This window comes from Cryptomeria japonica, chromosome 1 (genome assembly GCF_030272615.1).
Source record: "Cryptomeria japonica chromosome 1, Sugi_1.0, whole genome shotgun sequence".
Taxonomy (NCBI): Eukaryota; Viridiplantae; Streptophyta; class Pinopsida; order Cupressales; family Cupressaceae; genus Cryptomeria; species Cryptomeria japonica.
The window spans coordinates 255,523,219-255,541,191 of record NC_081405.1 but is presented as its reverse complement, the minus strand read 5'-3'; the positions used below and the strand labels follow the sequence as shown (position 1 = coordinate 255,541,191).

Below are 17,973 nucleotides of genomic sequence, written 5' to 3'. Positions count from 1 at the left end.
TGGGCACACAAATGCTTATCCACCGTAAGCATCAGTGGAGACCATAGTAAAACCTCTAGAATATGCACTTCAGTAGAGGGGATCTGAGGATGATCCTCTGTGGCCACACTAGAGACCCTTTTGTCTTCTGTTGTTGGTTTGGTAGAGGTAAGGGGGGATCTACCCATCCTCTAGTTGAAACAATGGTAGAGTGGTTACTATTTACTAGATTCAGCTTGACCCTGAGAAGCAATGCATTTCGTTGAAGGGGGTTGGCTATCCGAGGATTTCACCAGATTAAGAAGCCTCTCCATGAAACCAACTTCAAATTTATGTGTCCATAGGTTTCAGGTTTGGGGAAGAAGAACCCTCTTTTAGTTTAGGCTCCTCTTTCAGTTTAGGCTCCTTCCCTGAGTGACTTTGCGTTGAGAGATAACTTAAGAGATAGCATGACCCTACATAATAAAATTTAAATAATATTATTATTTTGCAACATCTCATTTGTCTCTAAAATTATTATTTATTATTTCTTCTACTTATAATTGACCTTATACTTTATTTCAAACATATTTAGGGGAAAGGACCCAGTAGTCGTGCACCCTAACTTCGCGCTTCTCAAAATCCTACTTGGAAATTTCAAATCACTCCGATTTTTTTACAGCAGCTTACTTGGCAAGTCCCCTGCTAATAACTAAGGTTTCAGGGCCACGTCATCAAATATGATGCCACATCAGCATGCTTTTTGCCAAGGTGTCCAAAACAGCCCCAAAAAAAAGAGACCAATAGGCGTGCAAAAGAGACCCCAATAGTTGTGCAGCTGACATGGCATCCACCTGATTGGTTACTTTTTACAATATTAGTACATTTCTTAACAACTATTGGTACATTTCCTAACAACTGTTGGTACATTTCGTAACAAAAATTGATATTTTTTGTTTCAAACAATAGGTTTTATTTGTTCAATTTTTGGAACAAAAAGTATCAACAACCCTCACAACAATTTGTACATGCTCAACTACTGGGTCCTTTCCCCTATATATAATCTTATATTATCATTAATATGCAATATCTTCTCTGTCTCTAAAGTTATTTCTCCTACTCATAATTAATATTTTACTTATATATCATATATATTTATTTGAAAGTATTCCCTCCAACTCTTTAATCCATGATAGACAAAAACTTAATTATTCTATTTGAAATTCGAAAACATGTAATTTACTCTTACAATCCCAATGTCACTCAATTTGGCCTAAGAAATTTCCCTCTGATTGGCAAAAGCGAAGAAATATTTGCGAAAATATTTCTATTAACTTTGAATAAAAGAAACGCCCACAATAAGAAATGTAACAACTTCAAATGAAGTGGGTTTATTATAAATAAATAAATCATTTCTAGTACTAACTAATAATGGGTGTAATTAATTATTGAATTTATATCTTAAAGTCGAAAAGAGAAGATTTTACAACGTTCCAAATGAAATAGTAAAATTCATTATCAATTATAATCATGGAATATTTATTCTCGTTAAACTATAAATTTCATCATTAAGTTTTATCTTTATTAAATACGTGTCGATCACAAGGACAGAGTCGGTCTGGAGAATAGGGATAAGCATGTTAATTTAGTCTCTCCGTCTCCGTCCTTTTTACCCTTTCTGAACTAAAGTGATAAGCTTTACCGATGAAAAAGTGGAATATCTAGTAGTAAAATTTGGCAATAATGCCTGTCAAATCTCAGGACTGAACCAGCACCTACTAGAAAATTGCTTTCACCGAGAATAATATCGGATTAGATGTACGAGAAATTAAGTCACAAAGCGACAGAATCATTTACCCATTAAATTTCTAACTTTAACTCCAAATTAATACAATCTTCACAAAAGTCCAATGACCAAGACTCTCTACGCAATCTACACAATCACAACAAACTTTGAATCTGTGCACCGCCAACAGACTCTCGGCATTCTTTCCCAGATGACTAATAATATGGCACACAAAACCCACTTTATTGGCAAAAGTTTGCAGCTTTCTGCGTCATCATCATCAGTATTCCTGAGAAGCGAGAGGCTGATGAGTTGGCTCCTCTAAAAAGAACAGTTCATAGACAATACCAGCAAGACCACCCCCAATTAGGGGCCCGACCCAGTAAATCCAGTGTCCTGCCCACGACCAGCTCACCAGCGCAGGCCCAAATGCTCGAGCAGGATTCATGGAAGCCCCATCGAAAGCCCCTCCGGCCAAAATGTTAGCGCCCACGATGAAACCAATACAGATGGGGGCAAGAATCCCAATGTTCCCCTTCTTCGGGTCGACCGCCGTGGCATACACGGTGTACACAAGCCCAAACGTCATCACAATCTCAAACACCACGGCGTTCCACGTCCCTACGCCAGACGACAGCGAGAATGCCGACGTGGTCTGCACAAAGCTCCCCGTCAGCAAAAACGCTAGAAGTTTCCAAAGAAATCACAAAGATAAGCATGAGTGAGCTGGACATTTACCAAACCGCCTGTTGTAAACTTCAACAGCCCGCATGCCACGGTGGCACCCAGCAGTTGCGCAATCCAGTAGAGAATTCCCTTAAGAAGAGAGATATGACCGCCAACGAAGGCGCCGAACGTAACCGCCGGGTTGACGTGGCCTCCGGAAATGTTAGCGCCCACTGCAACGGCAACGAAAAGCCCGAATGCGTGCGCAAGAGCAACGGCCACGAGCCCCGCAGGTGTTGTCGATGCGTCGTTCGTTAGCTTAGCTGTGCATGCACAGACACGCGAGTTAAGCAACGATTTAGGATGCAATAAACACCGTAGAAAAATAGTTAAGCCACGATTTAGGAATCACTAAACACCAGAGAAAATAATTTAAGCCACGATTTAAGAAGCACCAGAGAAAATTGGTTAAGCACAGTACCGAAGGCCATGCCAGAGCCCTCCCCTGCAAAAACAAAGATGAGAGTAGAAATGAACTCCGCTAAAGCGGCTTTCAGTGCTGAGGGGTGCGTGGCATCCTGTGGCCCCCCAAGTGAAACATCTCTGAAAGGCATATTTTCTCAGCAACTAAAGATTTCCCTGATCCTGATATCCTGATCCTGAGCTTTCTCTGCTCTCCACTTCCTAGCGTCTTCTTTGAAGACGAAGCATCCCGTGCGGTTTATATTATGCCTCGGCTCGGACCGGTCGCCTCGGTAGCCGGTGCCGCCCTACCGGCCATTACCTTACCCATCCCATTCCCGCCCATTCGGGGGCCCGTGACAGTTCACTGGCGGTACACATCGACCCACACTTGTCCGTCATGTATATCATGGTCGGTAGATCAAAAATAAAAAATATGTAAAAGAGTTGCCGAAGTGCTTATGGCTAAGCGTCGCTTGCCCCCTTTACGTCACAGAGGTTATGATATGATATGCTCCCAAGGCATTGAGGATATGCTCCAAAGGCATTCCGAATATGCTAAAATTATCTATCTGTTCGACATGGGCCAAAGGATTGTGTTCTTATCAACACATTGTAAAGTAGAAAGTAGTGATGAGCTAGGTATCCTAATGTTAAATTATTATTATATTTTTGGAAAAATGTATGCAGGGAAAAGCATCACTACCAATTATCACTTATATTCTAATTATCATTTATTCCTTGTTCATCCAACCTTTCATTTATTAATTAAAAATAAATAAATAAAAAAAATATTCATTAATAAATTTTACATGGAATAATAGCTGCTCACTTTAACTCTAATAATTAGAATATTTAGATTTTAATAAGAGGAAGATGTGCAACTTTATTGATACTCAGAGTGCATCACTATTGAGACATTTGTCCAATAAGTATTGACCATTTTTGAGGTTGTTGTAGTGTACAGTTATTAGAGCATCTTTAAGTAGGTATAAGTAGGTATCATACAACACTTTGAAATGAGCACTTCTTTTACTCTTGCACACATAATGAATCTGACGTATGTCCTTACTACTGAGAAGCTAGAACAATAGCTATAAGCAATTAAGTCACATGTAGAGGCAATTAAAAAAAATGTCAAAATTTGATGTATCATTTAAAATTTGTGGGTCGCAAAGTTAGTTATAACGACTACTGGTGCGCTTCCCCTAGATGTAGGGCACTAACATCTATTGAACATTTCTTTGTTCACCCAATCTCTTAATTACTAACTTTAAAGAAATAAAAAAAGTTAAAGATCATTAATGAAGTTCATATGTATTAATAATCACTCATTTGTACCTCCAAAATGCATAAGTAGTGGCAATTTTTGAGGTGGTTGTAGTGCACGATTATTGGGACGTCTTTAAGTAGGTATCACATGGCACATTGAAATGACCACCATTTTACCCTTCTTCATATAATGGATCCCATAACATGTATCATTACTACCCATTAGCTAAAGTAGTTAAATCACATACGAAAACTACAATAAAACAAACTCATCAAAATCTAATATACTATTTAAAATTTGTGGTATGCAAAATTAGATATCCCATATTAAATTACAATTTTTTTGTTGAAAAAATTATCTAAATGTTTAGTATAGACATTTTCATTTGAAAGTAAACCCACTTAAGTTGAATGAGATGAATATTTATAAACAAAACATCATATTCAATTTATATTTATATTTTTGATATGTTTAACGTGGCTAGTTGATTCACTAATGAAAATTTGGTATCGGGATTGCGTCCTTATGTTAGTATAATAATTAAATTTATGCAGCTTTTGCTTTTGCTAAAAGATATTTTAAATACGTGAGAAAGTGGAGGTTTCCACCATACGTGAGAGAGCAGTTGGCGAATTTGAATAGTTTACGATGTGAAAATTTTGTGAGAGTAGCTTTAGGAAGGGTCTAGTAGTTGTCCTTTTCCGAAAGGAACCGACATTAAAATCCCTTTCTAAGTTCATATCACCTTCTTTAATTTTAAGGGACAAAAGAAATTATTGCAGCCATGATATCTCCCGATCAATTGAAATTAGTTATTATTAGTCCCCGTGTGGTAGGTATTGTGGTGATCCATAACAGATAAAATAAAAAATTCTGTTTTGTAATTATTTTTATTGGGAATTTAAGTTGAATTCTTTAGTCCATTTTTATCAGTGATCTATAAAGGATCACATAATACGATATATTGTAAAAATATTATTTATTTAATTATTAGTTTTGTTGTGAAGTTTTTTGGTTAATTAAAGTTGTTCTTTAATATCTTTTTACAATATTATTTTTTATTTATATTTGAACATTAAATAGTATTTATTATGATAGAAATTATTGTTGTTTTCGTATTTATTATGATTTCACCTTGACATAACTTTTTCTTGTATTCATATAAAAACATTTGTTACAATTAATGTCGTTATGAAAAACAATATTATATTTATTACAAATAATGTTTTTATATATAGTAAGAATTTATTAAATAATGACCTTTTGTATTTTTTTAGTATTTTATAGGCTATGGCTCATTCCTAGGACTAGCCTTAAACCACACACACTAAGCAACATATTAAGCCTAGAGGATATTAGTCAACTCTGAGTGTCTAACACTTTTAAGCCTAGAAGTGTATTCTTAGTGTGACAACATACATTAAGCAACATATTAAGCCCAGAAAATGTCAATCAACTCTGAGTATTTAATACTTTTAAGCCTAGAAGTATAAGCTTAGTGTGTGTAATTTAAAATGTTCCCATTCTTAGTCATTTGAGTTATGACTCGAGCCTCTTTATGTCATGCACTTACTGCCTCACATTCCCAGCCTTACCATTTGTCTGAGTCACACTCAAATTTTCCTAATTCTTGAATTATCAGTTTCTAATTATTTTTATTGGAATTAATTAAATTTTTTTGGTCAATTTTTATTGACCTATAAAATTATTAGTTTTGTTGTAAAGTTTTATGGTTAGTGAAGTAGTTGTCTAATGTTTTTTAATACAAAATTAGTCTTTTCTTAGCATTCAAGCATTAAATAGTATTTGTTATGATAGAAAGTATTACTTTTTCATATAATGACTTCAACATGATATAATTTTTCGCTCTACTCATATAAAAATCATTTATTACAGCTAGTGACTTTATGAAATAATTTATTATATTTATTAGAAGTAATGATCTTATAAATAGTAAGAATTTATTAAATAATGATCTTATGTATTTTTTTCATATTTTGTAGTTGACTGGCTTTGGCCCATTTCTACTTGTTTAAGTTACAACTTAAGCCTATTTTTGTCATGCGCTTACTAGTCGCACATTCTTAGCCTTCCCATTTGTCTATGTCACACTTATATTTTTCTAAGTCCTGAAGGTTGAGGCTTATGTTGTCACAAATGTTTGCACCCTTGCCTAAGCGATTAACTCAGACAACCTTGTGAAACATGGAAATAACCTCAAAGTGTGGGACCTTTGCTATGTTGAAAACTTATCGAATGTTGAGAGGGGGTGATGTTGGTAGTGGGCCAACATCCCTCGCGAAGATTTGCGACATGTTTTAACAGCCTCCTGTGGATTCTATAAGTCTAGTGGTTGTATCATGCATTGACATGTCGATCTTTTGTTGAACGACAACCCTAGCTTGTAACAATTGGTATCAGAGCTAAGTCCACTTTTTGCAGAAGTCTAACAACTTGAGGAGATCCTATGGCAATGAACATTTTCAGGAAGGACAGTCCTAAACTTGATGGAACTAACTATGGTATATGGAAGATCAGAATGGAGACACATCTGAATTGCATTGGAAGAGACATATGGGAAGTTACAAAGAATGGCTATGTTGGTCCTACTCCGAATCAACCTAATCCACCAACATTGGGTAAGGACTTGGAGAATGATTGCAAAGCAAGAGAAGCACTTCTGAGCGCATTATCAGATCAACAAATTATGGGATTATCAGACTGATCTACTGCTAAAGCTATTTGGGATAAATTGGAACATTGAATGAAGGTACCACTATCAAAATTGCAAAACTAGAATGTTATCGGGCCAAGTATGAAAATTTGAAAATGGAAGAAGATGAAAGAATTTCTGCTTTTATGGAAAGAGTTAATGAAATTGTTTTAGGAATACAATGTTGTGGAGGATCCTTAAGTGAAGATGAAATTGTTTCTAAAGTTTTAAAGAGCTTTTCCACCGGCTTACAAAATGAAAGTAATTGCTATTAATGAATTGAGAACAATGCCTAATACATCAGTATCTAGAGATACCTTGATTAGAAAACTTTCAGCATTTGAGCTTGAGGAATTTGGTCCTGTTGCTACAGTTAAGACTGATTTAGCCTTCAAAGAATCATCATCATCATCTGACAAATCTGATTGGAAAGCACTTTATGCAAAAGAACTTAAAGATATTAGGAGGGAAAATGAAGAACTGGAAGAACTTGAAGCACTATTTGCAAGGAAGATGCCTAAAGGTCCAGTTAGAAGTAAGTATGAAGGTAAAGCACCGTTTAAATGTTTTAATTGCAATAGAGTTGGTCACATAGCATCTAGATGTCCTGATAGACATGCAAGATTGAGAGAGGAAGCTAAAAGAACATATAAACCTAACCCTGAATATCAGAGATACAGATTTAAGAAGAACACACATAAATCATGTTACTATGTTGATGAAGGAGTTACAAATGATTCTGATGAAGAGCCAGCAAACAATGGATGGGCATTTGTTGCAATAAAAGAAGATCAACCAACATCTACTGTGCAGGCCCTGATAGCTAAAATTGAGGAAAAAGATGAATAGATCATTGATAGTGGATGTTCACATCATATGACTGGTGATAAAAGTAAATTCTTATCTTTTCAGGAATATAATGGAGGTCTAGTAAGATTTGGTGATGATAAAGCTTGTTTAATCAAAGGAAAAGGCACTATATCTTTGGATGGTAAGCACAATACTGACAATGTTTATTATGTTGAAGGTTTGAAGCATAATCTTTTGAGTGTTGGTCAATTAGTTGAAAAGGGATTTCAGTTACAATTCAAGAATGGAAAATGCAAAATCAAAAACAGAACTGGATTGGAGATTGCAACTGGTAATCAGACTAAAGGTAATGTCTTTCATTTGAATAACAATGATAAGAGATGTTTGATTGCACATATTGATGAAGGTTGGTTATGGCATAAGAGACTCAGACATATAAATTTTTATTGCATTGTAAAGATCGGTTCAACTAAGGTAGTAAGGGATTTACCTAAGATTGTGAAACCTCATAATTCGGTATGTAAGGAATGTCAAATGGGAAAGCAAGTTAGAACAATTTTTAAGAGTATTTATGAGAAATCTAATAATGTTCTTGATTTAGTTCATACTAACTTGTGTGGTTTGGCAAGAACAAGAAGTCTACAGAGAGATGGATATTTTATGCTAATTATTGATGATTATTCTAGAATGTGTTGGGTTACTTTTCTCAGGGAGAAATCAGAGGCTTTTGGAAAATTCAAGTTATACAAGGCAATGGTAGAGAATGCAACCGGTAAGAAAATCAAATGTTTAAGATCTGATCAAGGAGGAGAATTCACATCTAAGGAATTTAATACATTCTGTGAAGTGATTGGAATCAAAAGACAACTATCAGCACCCTGGACACCTCAGCAGAATGGAATTGTGGAAAGGAAGAACAAAACTATTATGGAAGCAGCTAGAAGCATGATATTGGAAGCAAATCTACCTCATGTGTACTGGAGAGAAGCAATAAATACAACAGTTTATACTTTCAACAGAGTTCACATCAAAGGTGAAACCGGTAAGACCCCTTATGAACTATGGTTTGGCAATACTCCTACTCTTAAATACTTCAGAATATTTGGAAGCAAATGTTATATTAGGAGAGATGAGTATGTTGGTAAATTTGATCCTAGAAGTGATGAAGGAATATTTCTTGGTTATTCATCTAAGAGAAAGGCATATAGATGTTTTAATAAAAGATTGCAAAAGATCATTGAAAGTGCTAATGTGAAGATAGATGAACACTTTAGAGGAAATTCAAGGTCTGTAGATTCTGAACAGATAATTGAAATGATCATAAATGAACCAATATAGATTGCACCGGTACAAAATGTGGATCTAGTCACACCGGCATCATCAGAGAGTTCCACAGTGACTGAAGAACAACAACATGTGAATAAGCCCAAGTATGTAAGACTGAATCACTTAGAAAATCAAATAATTGGGAATAAGTATCAAGGTGTTATGACAAGAGGAAGACTGGCAAATGAAGAGGTATGGTTAATTTCTCAAATTGAACCAACATTTGTTAATGAAGCATGTCAAGATGAACATTGGATATAAGCAATGGAAGATGAATTAGAACAAATTGAAAAGAACAATACATGGACATCAGTTCCCCGACCTAAAGACAAAAATGTAATTGGAACTAAATGGGTATTTAGAAATAAACTTAATGAAGATGGTAAGGTAATCCGGAACAAAGCAAGATTAGTTTGTAAAGGATATTCACAGAAATGGGGAATTGATTATCATGAAACCTTCGCATCGGTAGCTAGAATTGAGGCAGTTAGATTATTTCTTGCATTTGCAGTTTATAAGAACTATAAAGTATATCAAATGGATGTAAAATGTGCATTTCTGAATGGTGATCTTGAAGAGGAAGTTTACATTGAACAACCTGATGAATTTTCATTGACAAATGATAAAGATATGGTTTGCAGATTAAGGAAAGCTCTATATGGATTGAAGCAAGCTCCTAGAGCTTGGTATGCTAGATTGGACAAATATCTTTTAAAGCTTGGTTACACTAAAGGTAATGCTGACAACAACTTATATTACAAAGTGACTAATGATGACATCTTGGTTATTGAAGTTTTTGTTGATGATATCATTTTTGGAGGAGAAGATAGATTGTGTAAGGACTTTGCTAACAAGATGCAGGAAGAATTTGAAATGTCTATGATTGGGGAGATAAAATTCTTTTTAGGATTGCATATTTCACAAACTAATAAAGGTATATTCATATGTCAAACAAAATACTTGAAGGAACTACTGAAGAAATTTGGTACGAAAAACTCTAAATCGGTAAGTACTCCTATGACTACAACTGATAAATTGACATTGAAGGATGATTCAGCTCCTGTTAATCCGACAAGATACAAATCTATGATTGGAGGTTTACTGTATTTGACATAAACCAGACCTGATATAATGAATGCAGTATGTATTGTTTCAAGGTTTCAGAGTAATCCTAAAGAAAATCATGAATCAACAGTAAAAAGGATTTTTCGGTATCAACAAGGCACAACAAATCTTGGTTTATGGTATCCTAAAGATGAAAATTTTGTTTTATGTGCATACACTGATGCAAATTGGGTAGGAGATGTAGATGATAGAAAGAGTACCACTGGCAATGCATTTTTTCTTGGTAGCATATTGATTTCATGGATAAGCAAGAAGCGGAGTTGTACATCATTATCAACAACAATAGAATCAGAATATGTTGCAACAGCAACTAATTGTACTCAGGTATTATGGATTAAGAAAATGTTGAAGGACATAAAGGTAAAATGAAAAGAACCGATAATCATATATTGTGATAATTCAACAGCAATTGCTATATCAAAGAATCTGGTATTTCACTCTAAGACTAAGAATGTTTCTATCAAGTATAATTTTATGAAAGAGAATGCTGAAGCAAAAGAATTAAGATTGGTTTATGTGAATACTAAAGAGTAGATTGTAGATATCTTTACAAAGCCTTTGCCTAAGGAAACCTTTGAATATCTTAGAGAGTAGCTTGGGGTAATACTCTCACCGACAGAGACTTAGATGATTGAAGATTGGCATCAAACCGACATAAACTAACAGAGAAATCTTTTTCCGGCTTTGATGGAGGAGAGCTACTTCTCAGGGGGAGTAGTTGGTTGTATGTTCTGGTATTTCTTCTTAACTTCTTTGGCATTTGATGTCAAAGGGGGAGAGATATCTATGGAAAAACATTATTCATTAGGGGAGAGATATATACCCCTTGTATTTTGGTTTTGATTTCTGGTATTGATCTATTCTGGAGATTGTTGTTTTTTGGTTTTTTGGCATTTTGCTTTGGCACTTAGATGTTTTTCCATCTAGTGTTGCCATCAATGCCAAAGGGGGAGATTGTTGGTATTATGGATGTGTTGCACTAGTTTTGTCATTGATGTCAACACTTATCCTTCTGGAGATCTACATTGTTGATTTGGCACTATGGTTATATTGGTTTACTGTTGAACCGGCACATTGTGTTCACCAGCAAGGTTAGTGACTTATGCACAATCACCGATATATGCTCACCAGAAGGTTATATGGTATATCGGTACTGATGATGACTTGTTATCATCTGGAGATCACTTGATTGTGTCAAAGACATGGTTTGGAAACTTGGTTTTGGTGTTTTGGTTATTGGTCTAATTAGGTTGACATATTTGTTGTTATCGGCAGATAGGTCTAGGTTATGGACCGGTATACGTTATCTATTCCAGACCAACACGACACGTTATGGAGATGATTTATTACTGGTTATTGTATTGACACCGACATCTTGTCAACACTTATTTTACAATTGATTTGAATGTAATATTCTTAGTGAGTCGACCTTAGTATTTGGTCTTAGGTTTTGTATAAATGTAAGATCTCATTTGTGAGATGAATGCATGGGTCATGGTATGGTATTGTAACATGGTATGTGCGAATATTGAAGATCATATGAGCAGATCATAGAGCAAATCAAGAAGACATCATTTGAAGGTTAAAGGAAGGTTTAAAGGTGTTTATCAGAACTTAAACCGGTATTGAATCTAGCATTGTAGATGCACTTTGAAGCAGTACATTATTCTAGGATTTAACCATCCTACTGTAGTCAATGTGACTCCCATTATTGAGCAATGTGCTCTAGGCGGTTGGCCTTTCTGCATGTGCAGACCCCATTTGTATACACATATTATCTGCAGTAGTATCATCTGATTGTGGGTAAGGTTTCCCACCGTGGTTTTTCCCTTTACAGGGTTTCCACATCAAAAATATTTGTGTTGTGTGTTGTGGATATTGTTTCTCTTTCTGTTTCATGCATTAAGTTTCACCGGTATTGATATACACTGTTAATTTGTTTAACCGACATTAAGATTGGTTTACCGGTATTAAGTATTAAGTTGAATTAATTTATAATTGGGTTGAAATTCATTGACAACCGATTCACCCCCCCTCCCAGTTGTCGTTCTGGTTCCTAACAATTGGTATCAGAGCTTGGTCACAGGTTCGAATCACACAGGCCGTGGCGAGTGACACTGGGAGGGAGATTGTTGGTAGTGGGCCAACGTCCCTCGTAGAGATTCGCGACATGGTTTAATAGCCTCCTATGGATTCTATAAGTCTAGTGGTTGTATCGGGCATTGACAAGTTGATCTTGTGGGGCAACGGCAACCCTAGCCTGTAACAGGTGAATCAACATAAGCAAAAATATTACCAATTAAAGATTTTGTAGCATCCTAAATTGTACTCCCTTACAATTTTGTCCTCATTTGGGCCCTCACCTTGGCGTTCATTCCCTGAGACTTAATTGGAGCCTTGATTCTGCTTACACCATGTATCAAACTCAATATTTTTAGTATCTGCACTTTCTCCCCCAAAAGTTTGAGTCCCTAATTGGTTAGGACTAAAGTGCCCATGCCTTGGTCCTCAGGAACCAGAGCACCCACATCCTAGTCCTCCTAATTAGGGCCCATGTTGGGGCCTCTCAAAGGTAACTTAAAATTGGCAGGAACCTAGATCTCATGTCGGTTCATGTTAGAAAATTAATTTGTTTTTTCAACAAAGAATGTATAAAAGGAGGTCTACCCCTTTCATTTTAATCTTAACAATCATTTGATCAATCAATTTAAGAAATCAAGCATTCAAATTCAAGTGAGAAAGCAATCAGTCTTATCAAGCATTGGATCTAAAGTAAAGTTAAGATTCAAGCCTTGGAGATGACATTCATGTTCTATGTTTTATAAAGACTACATGAAACTCTAGTTTCTTGTAGAGACAAACAAAACTTCATAAAGAGGTATACCATTAGTGTTTCAGACATTTTAGAATTTCTCTCAAAACAAAATCATTTTCATTAAAATACTTCATTTACATTCCAATTCTATTTCATGGTTAATTCCAAAACCGGGGTTTGACTTAAGGCAAACCCCTATTCCCAACCATTTTCTCTTCTCTATTGTGTGCAGGAATAGGTACAAAGCTACAATTTTTAGGATCGACATTATTCACATAGATGAACAGATTCTCTTTTGGAAAGGACTAGAGCAAAGAGCATTCTGGTCCCAACAATTCAAGACAACCTTCTGGGAACATATCTGAACACTCACATATTGCTTAGATCTAGGTTCGTGGCTTAGTTTGATGACTGTAGCTCACTGTTTATGCATAATTGCTTCAATTTACATACAATTAACCTAATTTCAACTTTATGAAGTCTATGCATGAGCTACAAACTATTGAATATTCCCCAAAATATTTTTTCTTTTCTTTTCCATTATTTTCCTAGAAACAAAATTGACAAACCTAATAACATAGGACTTGCATGCTTACATAGAATCATTTCTCGAGGTTAGAGGATTTTCTTACAACTAAAGGAATGCCTGCATATATGTCATGTGTAAGTATTATCATGGTAGCCATTACAATTGCCTTTGTGTTGGAGAATCTTGCAATATTATCTTTCTCATGCACATGGAATGCGCATGACCTAGATCACCCATGATCTTCATGTAATAGTCTTAGGTGTGTAAATCTCTTTTCCACTTTCAAGTAGCCAATAACGTGTTTGCATCCTTCCTCTAGGCTCAAGTGTTTTTTATCCTACCACTTTGTTGACAAGTTGCAACTTCCACTTGCATGGTGATGTCACACTTTTGGCAATTGATTCTTCTCCACATATTGGATACCTTCTACAATGTAAGGCATTTTGTGATTTCTCCTTTTATTTCGATGTGAATCTTTGCAGAGTCAACACATGGTATTATCTTCTTATAAGCATTAAAAGGAAAAGCCCCTTCTTAGAAACACATGAGCTTGCTACTATTGGAAAATGCACACTCCAATGAGAAATTGTAGGTGATTGAAGGTATTATCATTGATGGAAACCTTACAATCCTATGGCACCGATAGGCACCGACACAGGCACAGGCAGCGACAACGACAAAGATGTTTACCGACACCCCAGTCGACAAGATTTTATTTTGTATTTAATTGTAAAATCTTTTTTGTAAAGCTGACAAGGAGAATTGTAAAAGGACTCATTTAAGTATGAGATCTTGTAAATCATTTTAGTATGTAATGGATGTATGAAATGTAACAGGCAGATGCAAATATTAAGGAAGATTTTGGAATAAGGTTTATGAAAGTTGTATGAGCTTAAACCAGTACTGAACCTGGCATAACAGATGCTCAACCGAAGCAGTACATGATATTGGATTTACATAATCCATTTTTGTAAGTCAGTGAGACTTCCCTTTTGTATTTAAGCAGTGAGCTTTAGGCAGTTGGCCTTCCTGCATGTGCAGGCCCCTATTGTAAGTAATATTCACTTATTGGCCAGTGAGCGAATATTGTGGGTCACAAATCCCACCAAGGTTTTTCCCACATCGGGTTTCCTCATTAAAAATATTGTGTTATGGTGTGCTTTCTATGTTGTGGTTATTGATCTTATTTACTGCATTATTTCTAGTTTACCGGTACACTATTTTTGCATGCAATTCATTTAATAGGTTTAGAAAATCCAATAACTGGTTAGATATTGATTCACACCCCCCCCCCCTCAGTATCTTTAGGAATCCTAACAACTACATGGTGCATGGGTGAACCATTTCAAAGATGAAGGCTTGTGGTGTATTGGGAAACTCCACCAAACCAATACATGGTTTGTGTTTACATTAAACATACCATTTGCAAGGTATTAAGTCTACAACTCTTCCATAAGAAAGAGTCACTTGGGAAGGATGTATGTAATTTCTTAGAATGGTGAGCTTACAACATTATTTCCATTAATGCTCTCAACATTGATTCTTGAAGCTTGTAGAGTTATCTATAAACTTAATTGTAAATAGCTTCTGAACAACAATTACACTCTAACTTACAGAAAAGGAGTCTATTAAGAAATGGGTTAAAAGCTTTGGTTGTTCAAGGACTTTGACACACACAGGTGGATTCTTCATTGCTCTAACCTTGTTACAACAAATATCAAATTGATTAAATATTAAATCATAGACTACTTAATAAGAATTTAGGGAAAGTTCAGAAAGCTAAGGTTCACAAGGCAATACTTGACACTATAAGGGTTAGGGTTGATCCACAAGGTTAAATAGATTGAAATTGACCCATTTACAACTATTTAGTGTGCTAGAGCATTAGATCAAGTTGATTCTATGAAAAGGTAAAATGATTTTAAATTTTTTTGTATATATCATTAGCTAATTGACATATCATCTATTCATTATGCTAAATGTTGGAAATATGATTTTTTATATAAATATCATTAACTTATTTGTATCTATGTACAAATTAAATTTTGTTTATAAATGACAATCAACCGATTTGTATCTATGTTCAACTAGAATGTAGTATATATAAACAACCGTGAATTGATTTGTATCTATGTATAGCAAAATTTTTGCTTCTATTTTGTATGTATATATAAATGACTCAAAATTGTATCTATGATTAGTTCAAATCTTGTGTGTCTATACAACTCTTTTCTTAGTATATACTTGACATGCTAAAAGTTAGTATTTAATAAATTGCATATAAGTTTTATGCAATGTTTTTTAGAAATGACATAATTTCAAACTAATGATTTTTTGATAGAACAATATTTTTTATTTGTACACTAATGATAATTTACCTCTATATTTAATTTTTTTTTAATCTTACGATGGTTATCTTCTTTCATCTAGTCTTTTTATGGAAGGTCATTTTTGTTTCTGTTAGACAGTTTAGATAACCGAAAGACAACTGGGGGGGGTGAATCAGTTGTCACAAATTACTAGAAGCATTAGCAATTTAAACTTTAATACCGGAACCCAAAACAATAATACCGGAATAGCAGTTAATCCAATTAAGCATAAACAATAATCATATAATAAAAGCCATCCACACAACACCAATATTTGTACATGGAAAACCTGGTAAAGGGAAAAACCATGGTGGGAAGCCTACCCACAGTCAGATAATACTTATGCAATAAGTATGTGAATTACAATGAAGGGGCCTGCACTTGCAGGAAGGCCAACAACCTAGAGCACACTGCTCATCACAAAAGGAGCCTCACCGACTACATATAAAACCAGACTCCAATCAGGAGAGGTGTTGACCTGCAAAATATAGCATCTCCTATCCCTGAGTATAGTTGTGGTTAAGCTCAATACCGAAGGACTAAATCCTCTTACACAAACCCAATTAGATCTCCAATGATCGACCAAATCCTTTGCTTGAATGATATTACATTATTCACACATTAAATTCCTTGACCATGACCTCTTGCATTAACCTTGATGATCTACAATGAGATCTTACATCTTATTTATACAAACCCTCGACCATAAACAATCAGGTCAGCCACCAGACAATAAACCAATTACATAATTACACACCATGTTGGCCTTAGACCAAAACAAATAATATCCAACACATAAGACATCCCATATATACAACAATAGGTCCTATCCACATGTTAAATTAATGTCGGTCCATAACCTAGATCAACTGGGACCAAGTATAGGTCCACACGCTTCGGCAATGATCTCCAAATGCCAAGTATCAAACATGATCACCAACAACATCCTGAAACTCCACCAGAAGTTGCACCAACACCAATTATGCAATTCATCAAAGATCTCCATCAAAAGCTCTACCGATGAAACCCTCGCTGGAACCATAAACCAATCTTCTAAGAAAGAAGGATAGCATCCACTCACTAGACCAAAACCAACTGATCAAGTATGAGTATAAGCATTATGAACAAGACAATTCTATCACAAGATTATACTGGAGTCTACTGGATCATGTCGAATCCAAGTTAACCAGAAACCACTCAACCTACCAGGACTAGAAGGGTGTCGGTAAAGCATCCAAATATCTAGTGTTGACATCAACGACAAAACATCAATGCAACACATAATCAATTCCACCAAATGGCCAATAATCTCCCCCTTTGGCATTGATGGCAATAGTAGATGTGAAAAACATCTAAGTACCAAGAAATGCCAAACAAGTCTCCCCCTGTGGAAGAAAACCAACAATCTCCTACATATAGCTCTGAATATCAATATCACTCCGCCTTTGAATAATATCTCTCCCTTTGACATCAATGCCAGAAATCTGACAGAAATATCAAAGCAAAAACATAAGCCTTTGAATCTTAAAGCTAACTACTCCCCCTGAGCAGCGACATCCCACATCAGTGCCGTAATTAATAGTATCTTTGATAATGCATGTCGGACTGATGCCAAACCACATCAATCAAGTCTCTATCAGAGGGGTAGAAACCCCCAATATATCTCTTGGGTACTCAAATGCTTCCTTGGATAAAGGTTTAGTGAAAATATCTGCAATCTATTCTTAAGTGTTCACATAAACCAGTTTAACTTCATTTGCTTCCACCTTCTCCTTCAAAAAGTTATACTTGATAGATATGTGCTTTGTCTTAGAATGAAATACCAGATTCTTTGATATATCAATAGCAGTAGAGTTATCACAATAAATAACTACCGGTTCATCACAATCCACCTTTATATCCTTCAACATTTGTTTCATCCATAAAACTTGTGTATAGTTAGTAGCATCAACAACATAGTTAGCTTCAATAGTAGATAAAGAAGTGCATGACTATTTCTTGCTGATCCATGAAACCAACTTCTTTCCAAGAAAGAAAGCTCCATTGGAAGTACTTTTCTAGTCATCAACATCTCCAGCCCAGTCAACGTCTGTATATGCACATAAAGTAAAGTTATCATCCTTAGGGTACCACAAACCATA

The 17,973-nt window shown here is 35.4% G+C and overlaps 1 protein-coding gene across 1 annotated transcript; it reads right to left on the bottom strand.

Annotated features, from left to right (window-relative positions):
* Positions 1-1,786: 1,786 nt before the first annotated feature.
* Positions 1,787-3,115, bottom strand: LOC131030770 (aquaporin TIP1-2). Its single transcript, XM_057961683.2, has 3 exons — positions 2,892-3,115; positions 2,483-2,733; positions 1,787-2,399 (listed from the first exon to the last, which is right to left on the bottom strand). The coding sequence occupies exons 1-3, from the start codon at positions 3,022-3,024 to the stop codon at positions 2,025-2,027; spliced, it is 759 nt and encodes a 252-aa protein (XP_057817666.1). The 5' UTR covers positions 3,025-3,115; the 3' UTR covers positions 1,787-2,024.
* Between the last annotated feature and the right edge of the window lie 14,858 nt (positions 3,116-17,973).